At 47.9% G+C, this 18,338-nt stretch overlaps 1 protein-coding gene across 1 annotated transcript in view; it reads left to right on the top strand.

Moving 5' to 3' along the window:
- The window catches only part of SNTG2 (syntrophin gamma 2), a 102,488-nt gene that overhangs the window by 69,777 nt on the left and 14,373 nt on the right, over nt 1-18,338 (top strand). The window contains 4 exon segments of the mRNA XM_061569154.1: nt 1,805-1,896; nt 5,477-5,581; nt 5,583-5,605; nt 17,969-18,098. Coding sequence (XP_061425138.1) covers nt 1,805-1,896; nt 5,477-5,581; nt 5,583-5,605; nt 17,969-18,098 — 350 coding nt within the window.

The raw sequence follows: 18,338 nt of genomic DNA, 5'->3' as shown, positions 1-18,338 counted from the left end.
GATTCCTGGCCACAGCGAACATCCGTGACGGTTATCTGCTGAACCGATCCTGGGCTCCCACCAATGTTGGCGTGAAAACAAACAAAAAACCAATGACTGACACGGCTTGGGGGAGGCATTCATCCAGAAATGGATTAAAAAAGAGGTTAAGATTATAAGTAATTGTTTTACGAATACAATGTCATGCAACTTCGCACACAGAGACTTCAGTGCATATATTTATAGCATACAGATCGATTTTAGTTGATGAATCGATGCATTTCGACGTACCCACAGCGTAATGAATAATCTCTGACAAAATACTGGCTAAAAATATTATACATAGCATAACCACTTTAAAATGTTAAAAATATATATGTAATTGTACGTCTTTCACGTTCCGGAATTTGTTCTTGCACCCGAATCTAATTTACATTTTTTTAAATTAAGTTGAGACAATTTGACAAATGTTAAATTACCTACGAGCTGGCAAATGCGGCCACCATGGTGCCAGTGTGATAGCATTGAGCTGTCGCTGCTGTGAATCCTGGGTTCAACGCTGGGTTCAACTCTGGGTTCAAGCCTGAGTTCATCCCTGGGTTCAACGCTGGGTTCAACCCTGGGTTCAAGCCTGGGTTCAACGCTGGGTTCAACGCTGGGTTCAACTCTGGGTTCAACTCTGGGTTCAAGCCTGGGCTCAACCCTGGGTTCAACGCTGGGTTCAACTCTGGGTTCATCCCTGGGTTCAACTCTGGGTTCAACCCTGGGTTCAACCCTGGGTTCAACCCTGGGTTCAACCCTGGGTTCAACCTTGGGTTCAACGCTTGGCAGCCACCCATCCACGACTACGACTGTGGATTCGCAAGTGCAGCTGAGTTGATGATCTCCCACCTCATTCACCAATCGCTGTGCACAAAAAGGATGTAACTTACATTTGTTTTCACGTAATTCTGCAACCTGTCATGAAAGTGGCATCAGGATGCATAATAATGTTCTGCATTGTCATTGTCTACAGCCATTCCCTGATACCGGGGCCTATTTTAAAGGACATTGTAATGTTTCATTGAAGTACACAGAATAGCCGTACAGGCTACAACAGTTACAACGTTGGATACAGAGCTCTTATTCAACGAGAAACAGGTAAAAGTGCAACCCTGAAAATGCATTAACTCCAACAATGAATGGCAGTAGGGCCTCCACTAGAGGGAGCTCTGGAGATACCCCCTCCTCTTCCACGTTGGGCGGACCTTCTCGGAAGAGGTGGGAGCGCTCACACTTTACTCCACCACACGCAAAACTGCCATCGACTAACCGCAGACCTCTTTGGTTGCTAGTTCCGTGTGATCACCAGGACGATTCACATATTATTACTAAAACAATTTTATATTTATTATTACTAACCCATTTTATATTTAGCACTCAAAGTCGTCTTACCACTGCCTATTTTGGTTGTCACCGTTAAAATAGGCCCTGCCCGACAAGATTTTGCTCTGCTGACTGAAGGATGCAATAAATGTGAGCTCCATTGCACTCACGGAGCATATTTGGCAACGGGGAAAAAAAATGCCACTCAAGTGTGGATGCGACGTTGAGAAATTTCCGTCCGACGTTCTTCCTTGTTGTACAGCGTGTTGTTTGGAACGATGTCCGACGTTTCGCTTCGTGTGCTGGAAGCTTCTCCAGGAGCAGAGTTTCCGGTTGCTCCTGGTGTCCGATGTCGGGCGGCCGATCTCATCGCCTTCATCTCGGAGCCAACCGGAGCACCAAAGATCAGCACTCGTGCATACGAGGATGACAAAGAATTCGTTTTTTCTTTCCCTTCCAGGCTCTCCTATCCCATCCAGCGACCACAGCAGTGGGACGTCCTCGCCACTCTTCGACAGTGGGTTACACTTAAACGGAGGCTCAAGCAATTCCGTATGTGTTGCTAGGCACTTGCCACATTAATAATCGCTCTTGTACGCAGCGCAAATACGTGGCACCGTGATGACTTGTTGCTCTAGCAACTGCATCTTCTTCTAAGTCCCCATTATCGCACGGGCTCGGCTGCCACTCGGATTTTTCTCTCCCCATCTGCTTTTTGTTGTTCGCCTGTTGTCTGGTCACGTCCACCCCTCCTCATCTCTCGTTCAACCGCCTCCCCCCATCTCACCGTCTGTCTCCCGATGCTCCTTCTCCACTGCACCCGTGGCGTCTCCAGGGCTCATCTCACCGACGGGAGCCAGTGTGAATCGACGGGTCTCTGTGAGGAGTCTGTATGTCTCTGTGTGAGTCTATGCATCGTTGTTTGAGTCAACGGGTCTCTGTGAAGAGTCTGTATGTCTCTGTGTGAGTCTGTGTACCTCTATTTGAGTCTACGGGTCTCTGTGAAGAGTCTGTATGTCTCTGTGTGAGTCTATGTATCTTTGTTTGAGTCGACTAGTCTCTGTGATGGGTCTGTATGTCTCTGAGTGAGTCTATGGGTCTCTATGTGATTCTATAGTTCTCTAACCTCCATAGCTCTTCTAAATGTAATCAACAGATGCCCATGCCGTATAAGTCTAATCCTCCTTAGCTTTTTCGATAATATTAGTGACCCCCCCTTTGATTCCTTCTGCTTTTCTGTCTGGATGTTCCCAACATCCATCTTAGCTAAAGTCCTACCTCTGTCCATTCAAGCCCGCTTTCTTCTCGTGCCTGAAGTTTAGTGCTTCCGTCTCTGTAGTTAATATCGGTGATACTATGACGTGGGGTACAACAGGGATAATGAAGGTAAACAAGTCTCACAATGAAAGCTTAGCAAATCCTTATTAAGGCCTGTGATATTAAATATCCATTTGTTTTTCTGTTCACTCAAAGCTCATTTCCAACGCTTCCCCTTTTAATGTAACATTTATTAAACCAAACAATCCATATATGTGTACGGTGATCAACGTTCTTCATTCAACCTGCCGGAATTAGTTATCGTTCTCTCCGCGTATGTGTGGAGAGAAAGTAAAATCCTTTTGCGATATCTAAAAAAATAACTCCCTTTCATGCGGGATTTTTTTCACCCTTTGTAAATGTCTACCCGCTCGCCTGCGACACGTGCCGACTCTTGACTGTGAGGGGCACGTGCCTCCGCGCGTCGCGCACTTTCATCCTGGAGCACAGAGGCGGGCGGCGCGCCTTTGAAATCCCTCCGTGTTTTTTGTTAACTCTTTTTTTTAACAAGGCATCCGCATCACTATCATGCAGTTTGAGGCCGAAAAATGCTTTCTCATTTATATGTGTACCTTCTCCTGCGCTCTACTTGCCGGTTTTTTTTTTTATCCATTATATACACACACAGTTCACGCTCGCACGCGACTTACGGGCATCTCGATCTGTCCGTTCTCTGTCATCACCACGCGGCACGCCAGTCAAATCGAGCGCTTCGCGTCCACGCCGGCGGCGGCACAATGGAAGCGGGGAACGCGTGGGCTTTACCAGACGCTGCATAGGAACACAGTAGTCTGTGAATGGCCAAATAAGAAATGAACCAAACTAAAACTTGTTGTGACCAGGTAAGGATCACTTGAGCTAAATAACTTTTTTTCGGAAGCGACCTGGCCACAGATGATAGCTCAACAAAGTGGCTCGTCATCGCGTGGAAGTTTACAGTAGCAGCCACATACTCTCAACGCGTGATGATGTCCATTCTACATGTTGAGGGAAAACCGGAGGACCCACGACCTCCTGTATACCAGGCGAGGCAGATAACATCTCACCACCGGGACACCCATTTGTAACCCCTGCAACCGACCACATTTACATTACACCACCAGTTAGCAAACTACCGTCGTGCAGTTCTCAACCCTCATCACCTCACTCTCTCTTTCCCTCTTGCTGCCTCACGCAACAATATGTGACTAATCCGTTTGGAGCCTTTATTGAATTCAAATAATTTGCAATGGTAACAATTTAGATGATCGCGACTGCGTGGGTGTTTGCCGTTGCGCTCTATAGTCCTGGGATGCGTTTCCAGGCTGCGTTGTGTCTCGTTCGGTTGTTGGGTTCGATGCCTTTCATGTTTTGGCTCCACGTTCTGGCACCTTTCTTCGTGAACTGAAATTCACTTTCCTGTAGAATATCCAAGCAAATGTTGCTAAACGGCGGGCATCATGCTTAACATCCAAACAACACGTGACACAATCTGGCCCGAGTCGCCCTTGAAATAGAGCTTCTTAGCTCAATGGGCTTCACTCGGATTCCGTGAGAAACATATTAAATTGCAATAAGCAAACACGTAATTGCGAGGTTTGCTCCAAATCCCCTATGGTGAACATTAGCTGTCATCCCCATTATCATTTGCTATGGGTGGGCCTCACAGTGTGAATGCAGCTGTCATAGGGGTGGTGTTGTTGTTGCTGTGGTCAGTCAGAAACTTCCAACATTTGGGCAAGCGCCTCCCCAAAACGCTCTTCCATTCTTGCCCCGACTTTTTGTTCTCGTCCAGTCATCTCCTCCGAGCTGTTTGATTTCAACTCGCTGCGGCCATCCCTGCCGCTGTCTCGCTCTCTCTCTCTGCCACCGTTGCCACGAAGAAACACTCGAACGTGCCACGCGCTTCAATGCCTGACCCTGATTCCCTTGCTCGGTGCGTCTGGGGGTCCCTTTGGTCCCCTTTGCCTCGCCAACGCTCCCTTAATTTCCCGTATCTATTTGAAGTGCGCCTGATTTCATATCCAAATTACTGCGGTACTCAATTAAAAGCATTTAAGTAAAGAATGTCTATTTATTTTAGAAATTTTCGCATACACTTATATGAATGGCGTCTTTCGCATTGAATTATTATTCCATAAGTCAATGTTTAATTTGCCCAGTTCGGGTTATATATATTTAATGACTCTCCTTTGTGCGCCATATGATACAACGTGTCTCATTTCGTCCAGCACCGAGAGCTCAGAATAAGGGAGCCCTAACGAACGATGATTTTGTAGCTCTGCATTGTACCTAGGGCTGCCACCTGAGGTACAACATATGTGGGACACATCATGGGAAGACGAATATCTCACAACTCTGCAATAGGAGCGGCCTACACGCAGAGTTATTGCCTGCAGTGGTGGATTATAATTGATTATTACAAAATGACCCACAAATTACACAATTTGGATTACGTACAATAGTCATCATCCCCTACTGGCAGACCAATGCCCACTCGCAGGCCTGTGCTGTAACCTTTTTATGCACAGGGACAGCTGCCAATGGGGGAGTTGGGGCCCCTTCCGATGTTTGCTGATGCATTTGGGCAAGCGCCATATACATTGCAAAGATTCGTATCAACTGACCAAAAATTGGGATTTTATGTTTAAGTCCCGCAGACATCCCAGGATAGTCTCTGCAAAAAGAGGACGATCCCGAGGGAAAGAGAAACGCAGGATATGTTAGAAACCCTCGTTGCTCTGTGCACGGGTCACCCTCCGCGTGCCACGCTGTATAGCATTGCTGGTGCGGCTGTGGGCGTTGATGTGCAGCCGTGCGGTTTGTGCCGGGGCAGGGCCCGTCGCCATCCTCATCCCCCGTGAGCAGCCGCACGCGTTGGGAGAAGCAGTGGTGCGACGCGCTCTCGCTGCCCCTGCTCATGGCGCGCGTCTCCCGCTACACGCCAGGGCACCGACCAGCTCAGGTCAGAGGCCGTCTCGTCCGGACACACGCACATACACACACACACGCATACATACATACACATACACACACGCACACATACATACATACGTACACACACACATGCACACATGCACACATGCACACATGCACACCCACACACACTCATGCAAAGACAAAGATCCCTCGTATAGCCTTAACAGACTGTAGGGGCAAGTGCTGTTAGCGAGCACCTATGAAGGCCGGAACGGTACACGAACGAGGGGGTGGGTGGCCAGCACCACGCCCGACCGCCTTTGTCTCCCCAGTGGCGATGTTTACACACCGCACCAGGTACTCATTTAAGGCTGAGTCGACCTAGGGGAGGCCCAGGACCGGTTCAGATAATCGTCACTGGTGTTAGCCGTGAGCGGGAATCGAACCCGGGTCGCCAGGTTCATAGCGCAGCGCGCTAACCGCTACACTACCGCTCCCCAGCACATACACACACATATAGAAACACACATACACAACAACAACCGCGATTCGCCACTAAGTGGCGGTGACGTCACCACGACGCCTGTGCCAGGCCATGTGCACACATACACACACACATACGGACACCGCGGTGGCGAGATGTTAACCACCTTGCCTGGTATACAGGAGGTCGTGGGTTTGATCCTGACCCTGACACCTGCTGCTGTATATTTGGAGTTTGCGTGTCTCTCGCTGTCTCTCTCTCCCCGTGGTCACGTGGGTTTTTTTCTGAGTTTTCTCCTCCACGCGTTTCGAGTATTTGGCTGCTGTACATTTCCACGCGGCAAGCCACTTCGTTGAGCTCTTATGTGCGGCCAGGTCGCTTCTGTAAAAGAGCTACGTAGCTCAGTGGGCCTGTCCTGGTAAAACAAATAGTAGTGGTATGATTTGAAGCTTTCGTGACTGCAGGAATCCATGCTCTTTGGTTCTTCCGGTAAAGTCACGTAGGTAGAAAAAATACCTACGTGACTTTACCGAAAGAACGAAAGAGTATAGGAGTAGTATGTTGAACTTCTTTCACACCGTACGTAGCCAACCGTGCTAATCGGAGGTGCGGGGGAAGGGAGGAGAAGAAACTAAACACAAAAAAACAGTTATAAAGAAATGAGTTTTCAATTTAGATTTAAATGTGTACAGCTCCAGGAAGATTGTTCCAGACGGCCGCAGAAGCACATCCGAAAGCACGCGAGGCGCGGTGAAGCAGGAACGACTTCATTCTGTTTGTTTGACCGACCTGCCTGGTTATTCGACCTACCGACCTACCTCAACATCTGCCTGTCTGTCCACCTAACGAGCTGCCGGTTTACCAGCTACATGCCCGCATAACCACCTGCACTAATGCTCATTGCGATGTAGGGAAGGTTTATTGTGACCGCACAAATAGTAAAGTCAGTAAACAAATAACGTACATCATCACCTCTATCACTGTGATGAGGAACACTGAATATGTGATTCCATATACACCGCTCTGTCACCACCACCACCAGCACTAACTTCCCACTTTGTCCACCTGGCTACTCGCACGTTTGAATTTCCTGCTCCCCTCCCGACGAGTCCCTCCCGTCGTCCACGGCGCTGTTCATCGGCTCAAATCCCACGCTCTCCTCTCACTCTCTCCCCCTTGCTCCCTTGGTCTCGCCAGAACATAAATAAGTTCAGCTCGGGCGCGTTTTATCTCCCAAGAGTGAATCCAATTATCAGCGTAGCAGCGGGGACTTCGACGAACTGAACTACACACTAGTGGCCGTTCACATGAACCAAAAACAAAACCAAGAAAATTGATTAAATCAACAGCACTAGTTTCGTGTTGTCGCTTTGTTTGTGTCGCAATGCTGGAGGTTCCAGACAGATGGTCACAGTGGCAATTAAGAGGACTGTGCGATTGTCTAACTCCCCCCCCCCTCTCTCCCTTCTCTCTCCAATGATAAACAACGTCCCGTGAAAATGTATCGCTGTTCTTTACAACCGAGAGGCTTGTCCCCGAGGTGTCGTGTTCCATTATGTCGATAACTTGAACGACGTGGACATCTATCTGGGATGTTATTGACGAGGATCAAATTGCAGAGAGGCTCGTGCCGCGCGTGACCCCGAGGGACCCGTGTGTGCCACCACCACCACCACCACCCCCCCGGGGCACCTCCACTCACAGAGGCAGGCACGATGCACCTCGCCTCTCAACAACACCCAGAAGCCCCGTGGCCGGTGTGAGGGGCAGCCCATCGTTAGGGACTGGTGGTCCCAGGACCCAATATTGCAATTATGAAACCTTAACAATCAATGCTTACCTACTCTGTATAAATATTATAAACGACGTGTAGCCGCCACCTTCCCCTCCCTCTCCTCCCGCTGCTGTTCCTCCCCCTTGCACTCTCCTCTCCCCTCGCCCCACCGAGTTGCTGTACCACGAACGCATTCACCCACCGGGCGCCGCTGCACGGGGCGATGATTCCACATCAGGATTTGACGGGATATTCTGTGCATGGTAGGGCCTGAAAGAACTCATCTCCCTTGTGTGCGTGACATGTCGTCAAATCTTTCACGTAAAATAAAATCTGCTGCTGGATGAAAGCCTCCCCATGCTGTATCAGTCATGGGAGTTGTTTGACCATACATCACCATGCTAGTCCATGCAGTTTGGTGAAGGTGGGGGATGGGATGGCAGGACTGGTTCGGATATCACTCACCACTGATGTTAGCCGTGGCTGGGAATCAAACGTCGTTAATTGGGTAGAGAGCGCAGTGCGCTCACCATGACGCCACTGTGCCACCTTCTCACCACCCCTCACCCCGCCAGTCTTCGATGCATTATAATCATGCACAATTTACTTTATTTAGTATCTAAAAACAAATGCATGTCAAGCAATAGTGCACAGTGGTAGGATGGATTGCGTTTCCTGAAAGCAAGGCAGAGAGAATGGGTGTTTGTGCTTCTTATTGTTTTTTTACACTTTTTGAGAAGGGGTAGATGAGTGAGAGGGTATGGGAGGCAAACGCACTGGCATTTCCTCGAGAGACATACAGAGACCATCTATCATAGGCAAAGGAAAAAAGACAAATCTGGAGGCTGTATTGAACAGGGTCTCGGTAGACCGGCTGGTGATGGGGATGTAGTTCCAGACAGCGTAGGCAGTGTATTTCTGTGTTATAGTTGCATGACATTTCTAGTTTTGCGATGATTTCCCATGTGCCATGCATCCCCATCCCAAGCTCACATCGGATGCATATATTTTTTTTGCTCGACAGTCGAGCCAGGCAACTCCAGCAGGGATTGTAGTCGACTCCTGTGATTCCACCCTGGATGGCTTCTGCAGGAATATGACATCTTTTGTTGGGCGATTCCCACGTTAAATTAACGTCTTTTGACTAATTTTGATTCTATGTGGTGGGGGTTGGGGGGTATCCGTGTGGCAGAATTGGATTTCATTGCTATGTCTGTAAACAGGAGACAAGCAACGCGTCAATGCTGATTTTGAGCAAGAAATCACTTTGAGACTTTACCTATGCTTAACGTAGCTGGTGGTAATCGAGGTCGAATATCAGGCAGACAATATTGACCAGAATCGCCATTGAATTTTTTTACACATTAATCGACCACAACACGTTTCGATACCAGCAATCAGCGACCCCCCCCCCCCCCCCCCCGCGTCGCTTGAATACCCAGGCCCCGTCCGCGGCAGCCTGGCCCGGCCACACCACTCCACAATCCTCCTGATTTCACAATCCCCGTAGGAATCTTCGTAGGACTAGTACAATTACACTCTAATAATGTAATAGCAATTCCAGGCTAGAAAATGTACAGAATTGTGCTCGGTTGGTATCGGCTTAGTTTTACCACTTGATTTTTTTTAGAAGTTACGTAAAATTCCCAGACTCAATTGTTTGCGGGACCGTTGTTGTAAATACACTGCTGGATGATGACGTTCCCATGCAGTGCGGGCCACGCGGGATATTTGACCATACTTGACCATGGCGTGTTTCGTGCTAGGTGGTCGCCCATCCAAGCGCTATACAGGCTCGAACCTGCTTGGCTTCCGAAACCCAACGAGAGTCTGCACATTCTACGTGATTTGGTCGTGGTTTTTTTTCAGGAACTGCATAAGTTGCCAATTATCCCCCCGTCTGAGATGCCAGGGAGCAGTTATATCGCACCTATTTCTGCAAGACTTACCCCCTACAATTGTTTGTTGTTGTTGTTTACATCAAGATAACTCCTACCAGAATGTCAGGCCGTATATATTTACGAGGCAGTTCGGTTACCAGAGGTGGGGAGTTTTTTTCTTCAAAAAGCTCTGGCTGTCCGCCAAGCGACACAATGTCATGCAAAGAGCATAGACACCTTTGCCACATCTGATAACGAGTCCGGACCACGCGGTCAAACACAAGTCACTGCCTGCCACTGGGAGCACCGCAAAGAAAAAAAAACCTCACGAAAGAACCTCTTGTCAATTTTTTTTTTGGTGGATTAAAAAATCACATTAATAGTCATAATCCTCAGCGCCATTGCCAATTCACCTCTGAATGGCGGCCATCTCACACCGTGTCAGTCACGTGGGTGTTTTTTTTTATATTACCATTTTTAAAATATTTTATTATTCGTAGAATATTTTACCCGGAACATCTCATTCGCAAGGGTATCCAGCGTATCAAGCGGCACATACACAGCAAGTGACCATACTTCACCAATCTGGGTCAGTGCATGGTCGGCGAAGGGAAGTGTGCCCCAGGACCATTCGAGATGTCACTCACGACCGGTGTATGTTTGTAGGCTGTGGCCGGGAGTCAGCCTCAGGTCACCAGGTTGTTCCGACGTAGTTGATCGGACAGATACAATAACGGAGCTAAGGCAGCTATTAAATAACTCTGACGCTCGTGCACAGCCCCGCACCCCTCCCCGCACACCACGCACTCCCCGCTACCCCTCCCCCGCACCCCTCTCCCGCACCCCAAGAGCTCCCTGCACCCCCCCCGCACCCCTCTTTGCTCACTTCTCTCCACTTTGAAGCGCGGAGTCATACGCGGGCGTCTTTGATGGTTGCTGCATTCCATTGCTCCGGCCTTAAAAAAAATAGCCCACTGGATAAACTATTTATTTACTTTGCAGCGTGTTTGCTTTGGGACCGAACTTTGGACGCTGCCAGAAAGAAAATGAATATATTGAATATGCAGTGGTTTATAGCTTTAATAATGTCTGCTGGGTTATGAATGCTGCACGTTACGGCCAAGGGACAAAAAAAACGCGTAACTACTGGCGCAATAAGACCTCACTTAAAATGTAACTTTACGAAGTCACGCTCTGGCACAAGCTGAGGTCACGTTGTATCCTCGTGGGAAGCGCCGCCGGTAGCTGGGAATTCCTCACTCTGCTTCAGGTGCAAAGAATTCCCCACTCGTTCAGGTACAGATTATTCCTCACTCCTGCTTCAGATGCAAATAATTCCTCACTTCTGCATCGGGTATATAGAATTACTCACTCATTCTTCAGGTGCAAAGAATTCCTCAGTCATTCCTCAGGTGCAAAAAATTCCACACTCCTGCGTCAGATACAAATAATACTCACTGCTGCTTCAGATCCAAATAATTCCTCACTCCTGCTTCAGGCGCAGCTCTGGCTCCTCTGGGATGGGCGAGGCCACCCAGAAGGGAGTCACCGCTGCAGAGAGTTTGGTGGTGTGGCCGGAAAGGTCACGTGGTGTTGCTGGGGCCCACCCGGTGGCAACCACCCCACCACCCCCCCACCACCGAGCGCCCTATTCAGAAGTCCTACCGAGATGATGATCTGCGAACAGTCCTCATGAACAACCCTGCCCAGATACTTGTGTTTGCACATGTTATTGCACAGTGTATACCACACGGTGTTAATGTTATTGATTGCATTATTTCGTATTGACGATCTACGAGTCAGAACGCTTCTCTTCCCGTCTCTTCGCCTCACGTTGCTCAGCTTTGGAATTTTCCTCCCCATCGTCTCTTTTCCAAAGATGGATAATCAAATGTCTGAAAACTAAATGTTTATAAAAAAAATAAAACGTTTGGTTTTATCATGTAAGGTAAAGGTGCAGCACTGAAATGTCTTGTTCATGCTACTTCTGGCAGAAGGGCGCTAGCGAGCTCCCTCTAGAGGCTATTTAGCCTACTCGTCCACTCTGTCCAAACGTCTTGGGGGAGACGTGGGAGTACGCACGATTTTACCGCGTGACAAAATGTGCACATGGCAGTTTTAGTAATGCCTGACCGCCGCACAAGCGTTTGAAATTCCCAGGTCCAGATTATGTGCTGAAAAGCACTGGCCAGAGACCCTCTGGGGCCTAAAGTCCAAGATGCTACCAAGAGACGGTAACAGCATCTTGCTTGTTTGAAATTCCGCGCACAAGTTATGGTAATCAGCATAATTATGGCAAAATCAGCATGCAGCTTCCCTTCAATCATCACCACTATTTGCCACGCGTAGCAACATGGGGAATTTAAACAACCCACAGCTGGCCGCATCCAATGATGGCTCTATAAACTGAGTACCCAGGAATGGCCTTGGGATATCTCCCATTAGTATCAACTGCACGTATTCAGAAAGCCCAGGAGGGGAGGGGGGTGGAAGCTATTTAAATGAATTCCCGTGTCTTTAATTTGAAACTGCGATTTGGTCATCGTGGTCTCGCACACACAGTGGACGGGAGGGAACTGAAACGTTCAAAATGCGAAGCTTACGGTTGAGGTTAACATTTGGCTACTGCCGGTTCACGAGGTTTAATTTGACAGGCCCGTGTCTAGCGATGCCCTCAGCCTGGCCCATGTGTCTCCTGTGCTCTGCTTACAAACGATGCTCTCGTTGTACATTACAGCGACGGCAGGGCTGACTGATGAACGTTTAGTACCTGTTCCCAATGGCCATGTCCTGCAGGATCCCATTTGTAATGCCACTTAAAGGGGTTCATCAACGTAACTTGGACGTCCCACTAATCAGTTCGATACGCCTCTTTAAAAAAAGTTGTGCATGTCACTTGAAAAGCAATCTGTGATTGGCATGCAGCAGATATTCTTGTATTCCTCCTTGATTTACATAGCGATGCATTCGACGCTGACGGAAATGAAATGTTTACGTGCCACGTGGTGCATATCACGGATGGATTAACAATTACATTTTAGCGTGACTGCCGTAATTCGTACACTGTAGTGGCATGGGCCTGAAAAAAAGTGTAATATTTCCGTGTGACAGTTTAGTGGGTGGAGTCCCCTGACAGATGTAAAGTAACTCGCTTATACATGTTATAGTTAGCGCTGGTGTTAATCGCAGTTCAAATAACAACAATCTAAAATATTCCTACTCTCAGCTGCTACGCCCTGACCTCTTACAAATTACCGTGACCAATTCTGTGTCTCTGCCTTATTTTCTCTGCTACGGGGGCCTCATTAGGCGCCGAGGCTCGGTGGCCTAGCTGCGTCTCAAGATTTCTCGCTCTCTTCCAACTTCTCTCTGAGGGCCACTGAAAAGCCTCCGTGGATACCTCCATAGTTCTGTGAGCTCAAGCAGGACCCTTAACCTGCCCCACATCCAGCAGCAGTTGAATAGCCTCCTAGGATCCTTTGGGAAAAGCTCATGGGGCCACACGAGAGGCCATGAAAACGTTTTGTCATCACAGCATTTGCTGAATGCATTACTTTGCAACTTAAAGCAGTTGGTATCTCTCCAGATAATTACGGTGCCGATGATGATACTGCTTAGCCATGACCTGCGCTCGTGAATAAAGATGAGTAATTTGTTATTGGCAGTTTCGTTTCATTATTGCCATGTTTTTTGTACGTAAGCTCAACACGGTCGTTATCGTCGTCTTGATCATCGCTGTCGTTCTGTGAACGTTGCAGGCGCGTGTAGCCAACAAGGCCGTTTGTTGTTTGTTTATCAGAAGACAAAGAGAAAACCATCTCACTCACTCCTTTCATTTCATACTTGGCATTGATTTTTGCTCGGTGTTCCCGCAGCAATCGTGTCATCCTCTTACGCATCACATGCAACACGTGTGCACTGAACCTGTGTTGGTGAAGGCACAGTGGCTATTTTGTTTGTTTTGGCGTTTGATTTTTGGACACGGAGCACACTGACCATGTATAGAAGTTAGGTAGAGGTGTTCCTCCGATTAGCACAGTTGGCTACGTACGGTGCGAAAGAAGTGCAATATACATGTGCACGTAGCTATTGAGTGTGTAGGCAGTGGAAGTGCGCGACTGGAGTTGCCCAGACACCAGACTGCGGCGAGGCGACATTGGACGGGGGTCATCAAGCGCCTACTTGCACCAGGAGCCATGCCAACCCCACTCAACAAGGCCGCTGAAGCTACGCACTCCCAGAAGGCCATGCAGCTGATGGGTTGTGGAAGAAATATCTGTATTGTTTTACGTGGAGGGAAGGATATGTGGAGGCATCATGTCTGCTTGTTTATGTTGTTATACGGTCGTATCGGCATGTGTAAGCTTCTTTTGCAATATGGGATAGGCTGTGTGTGTGACTCGGTCCTCGAATATCAGATTGCCCATTGTGTGTGACTCAGCTCTCTTTGTGCCAGTCCAATAACAGAGAGCTGAACTCCACACATTGGCCAATCTGATAACAGAGAGCTTTATTCAACTAAAAAAACTAAGTTATTTTTCTTTATTTTACCAGGTAAGGCCCACTGAGCTATATAACTATTTTTCAAAAGCGATTTGGCCCCAAATGATAGCTCAACGAAGTGGCTTATCACATGGAAACTTAGAGCAGCCAAATCCACACCACCACCACGAAGGAGAACATTCAAACTCCAAATAAACAGGTGTCATGGACAGGATCGACCCCACAATCTCCTGCATATCAGGCAGAGGTCGCAACCGGGTACCCGATACCCGTACCCTACCCGATACCCGGCTACCCGTACCCAGCCGGGTACGGGTATGGGTAGGCCGTGAGTCACTGGTGAGTAACTGTTTGTCACTCATTTCCCAACGTCTTGTCTCTTCTCATAATTCAAGTTCCTAGAATCAACCCACCCGCGCCTGCAACATGGCTTCATCCCAGAGGTCGCAATCAGGTACCCGATACCCGTACCCTACCCGGCTGGGTATCGGGTAGGGTACAGGTACGGGTATGGGTACCCGTTTGCGACCCTGGTGCGGCCGAGTACGGGTAAGGAATCAAAACCCGTTTGCGACCTCTGATACCCGGCGAGGTAGTTAACATCCCGCCCACGTGACGTGGCTTTATTGCCGGTTCCGCCATGCTGTGGCCCGGCTCTCTCTTATCAAAATGGCGGCAGCAGCAGCAGCTTCATATCTCCCACTCTCTCTCTTTCTCCGAGCCCTGATTAGCAGCCCTTTGCCGCACCGTGACCCTGACTAGCTCCTCTTGTCAGTGCTCGAATGTTCGGCAGCCAAGAGTCGACTCCTGGCACTTGGCCCTTGCACGGGGCTCAGAGAAAGGAGCGAGGCACAGCACAGCAGAGCCAAAGGCGTGGGTGGGAGGCCAAAACTATGGTGCTGGCTTAGGGCCTACGGGTGACCTTAATCCAGGCCTGCTTACACCAGTGGTGAAATGAGTCCACTGCTGTCAGTTGCTTGATGGGTTACTTGTGGTGTGGTGAGGCGAAGTGTTCGTGCTGGATACCTGTTACCACTGTATTCTCTGGATTTTTTTAAGATGGTCCGGAAAGTAAGACATCTCCAAATTATACCCGGTGTCAATAATGTTGTACAAAAACAATGTGGTCAAACACACAAACACGTACTCTAACACACACACACATTTACACTAACGCAAGCTCACACCTACTGCATTATAAGACAAACCCCCAACATTTCCTTAAAATACAGCCAGAGAATACAGTTCACTTTCTTCCACCAGTTTGGACCATTTCAGGTTAAGAGTAAATTTGTCCATATAAGAGGCATTGCCGGTGTATGTTTTTTCACTGTACCCAAGTATTTTGTCTCCTGGTCCTTGAGCCTTTGGTCCTAAACTGGATTATCAGGTCCACCTCGAGTGGCGTTTCAGGTCCACCTCGAGTGGCAAATGCTAACAATGAGATTATTCAAGCATTGTATCTTTTGATCACAATTAGCTATGGATAGGATGGTCACTGTGGTCGTTTTCTAAAAAAAAATAGGGAATTATAGAAGGTGCCCTGGTACCTTTGACAGAGAACATCACTTTTGGACAATAAACAAATGAGATTAAACATCTACGGCATATGAAAATCAAAAGTAAACGTGGTTATAAAACAGAGGGCATGTATGCCAAGCTCTCTCCCCATGGTGGACAATGCCCATGGTGGACAATGCCCAGGGTGGAGACTGCCCAGGGTGGAGACTGCTGGTAGCCACCTCGGTTGGCATCGAACGACCCACCTGGCCGCATGGGCTGTGCAGTGCGTAATTGTGGATGTGAATTGTGGTAATCTTTCCATACTCTGACAATCAAGCTTTTGTGAGCAGGTCACGAAAAGCAGCAAGTCTCTTTTATGTCTCCATGCGAATTACCGAGTCTCAAGATGATCATTGAACATGAAAGAAAGATGTGTGCATTGATTTCTGGAATAATTAAATAGTACTCGGGCATTTTCATTCATGTTCTTACCGTCATAACAATTTTTTTTTTTATAATTTGTACTTCATGGATTATATCCTAAAATGGCTATTATATTATACTTTAAAAATATGCAAGTCGCATGCACAATGAAACAATGTTTAGTTTTACATGATACTTGTTTATTTTTAAGCAAATAAAATGTAAAACTAACTTATTGGGCGTGGTGCTGTCCACCCACCCCATCGTGTGCCGTGCCGGCCTTCATAGGTGCTGGCTAACAGCACTTGCCCCTACAGTCTGTTCAGGCTGTACAGGGGATCTTTGTCTTCGTTTCTTGCTGTGTGTACGTAATACATTGCAATAACATTTGGATTTATACCGCAATTGTTATATTCTTGTTGATATGCCGAGATGTTTTTACATAATGCATTACTCTGTAGTTTAATCTTCAAAAGCGCGTGATTGCTCCAATTAAAGAGCTCTTTGCAAAAAAATTGCCATTGTTACTTTGTAACGCTGTGATTGAAAGGTTCGTCATACAGATGCACAGCATACTTTGCTTTGCTTGGCTGCACATCACAAACAGCTGCTTAGCATTCATTTAATAGTTCGTTTATCCACAATTTACATACATTATTTGCCTTTATTTAAATATAGATGGGAGCTCGGTGACTATGATTCCTGATGACAGAACTTTCATTGCAGCGATTTAAAGTTGCATCGTCAGACATCCTCACACGGCATTAGTGCAAGCGGTTAATCATTCCCCTGTCTATCATCGTTCATTATCGTAATTTCTTGCTGATTTTCACGTTTTTTTATATCCCAGTACGTCGACACGAGATTTAGCGTGGTGTCATTAATCTGCCGCGTGAGTGCGAGGTTGAAGCCCAGGTGAGCAACCGTCGGTGGCGTCCCCGCAGGATACCCGGAGCCTTGACTAAAATTCCGTAACGCTTTCACGCAGCTGCCAGATCCAGTAGCGAAAGTCTCGCCGCGCAGATCGTATGCCTGGTGGCCAATTGAGTCTTCATTGCTTTGGTGTGGGATGGCTTGGTAATGAGATTATACCCCGAGTCTGGGTCCCCATCCGCTACGGCAACAGCCCCCTAATGCCCCCCCCCGCCCCCCGCTGTGTCTGCCGCCTCCCACCGCCTGGCTCGCTGCTTCCCACACCACCTCCACCGCGACACTTTGTACCAGTGTCTTGAACAAACTGGGATTATTTGGTGGAGGCCGATCGATGCGGGATGAACTTTACAGCGCGAGCTGAAACTGGCTATCGATTGGCATTCAGCGAGAAGGGATTTACCCAGGCTCTCAGCTTTGTCTAATAATGTGGATATCAGTCAGCAAGGTATAGCTTCTTTAAAAACACTTATGGAGTAAGGCTAAAAGTAATTTTTTCCCTCCCCGGCTTGTTATTTTTTATTTTCATAGCATCCCATCGGTGTTTAGGAACGAGAGACGTTGGGCAAACGTCTGAAGTGCAGCACTGCTCTGCCGCACTGCCAAATTGCGGTGGTGTGCTGGTTACTTTTTTTAGCTTTTAAAATTAGAAGTATTGCAAACGTTGGCGAGTGACGTTAATTTATCATTTGTTCACGTAATTATTGTGCTTAGGAAACTGAGCCAAAATTCTGTAATGAGCCAAAAGCTACATTTTATCTAGCACTGGGCAAAAACAAGCTGCGTTATGATGCATTGACGTTCGTTACTAAAGAGCGTTTGGCTTTCGTCAAAATGTAAAATGTTGAGTGCGCACTCCACGCTGCTTAACAAAGCGGAAAGAACGATTCCTTGGCTCCTGTGTTTTTTCAGACCAAACGCATTCGAGGTCATTGCTGTTGATGGCATAAGCTCCGGAGTTCTGCAATGTCACAGCTCGCAGGAGTGCTACGACTGGTATCAGGCAATCTCCTCCAACACCACGGAATTGACTCAACAAAACGTAAGCGCAAGCACATCCATGATCGTCGTTGTCAGGAGCGGCGGCCATCGGTTTATCCACTGCCGGATGAAATGCCTCGCCCACGCTGTTGCCCTTCCTGCACGCGCTATCTTACGTAAACAAGTCTCTTCGCTCCATCTCCACGGTGGTCGTGCTCTCGCGTGCGTTCACTCATTTGGCTGCTATTCCGTCACCCGTCTCGTCCGTCTTCTATCGTAAATGAAAACATTTGGGAGGTGT

Source organism: Lethenteron reissneri, chromosome 42 (genome assembly GCF_015708825.2).
Source record: "Lethenteron reissneri isolate LAM-NWPU_2019-01 chromosome 42, ASM1570882v1, whole genome shotgun sequence".
In the NCBI taxonomy this organism is placed as follows: Eukaryota; Metazoa; Chordata; class Hyperoartia; order Petromyzontiformes; family Petromyzontidae; genus Lethenteron; species Lethenteron reissneri.
Note: the sequence above shows the minus strand (reverse complement) of the source record. Positions and strands in the feature narration are given on the sequence as shown.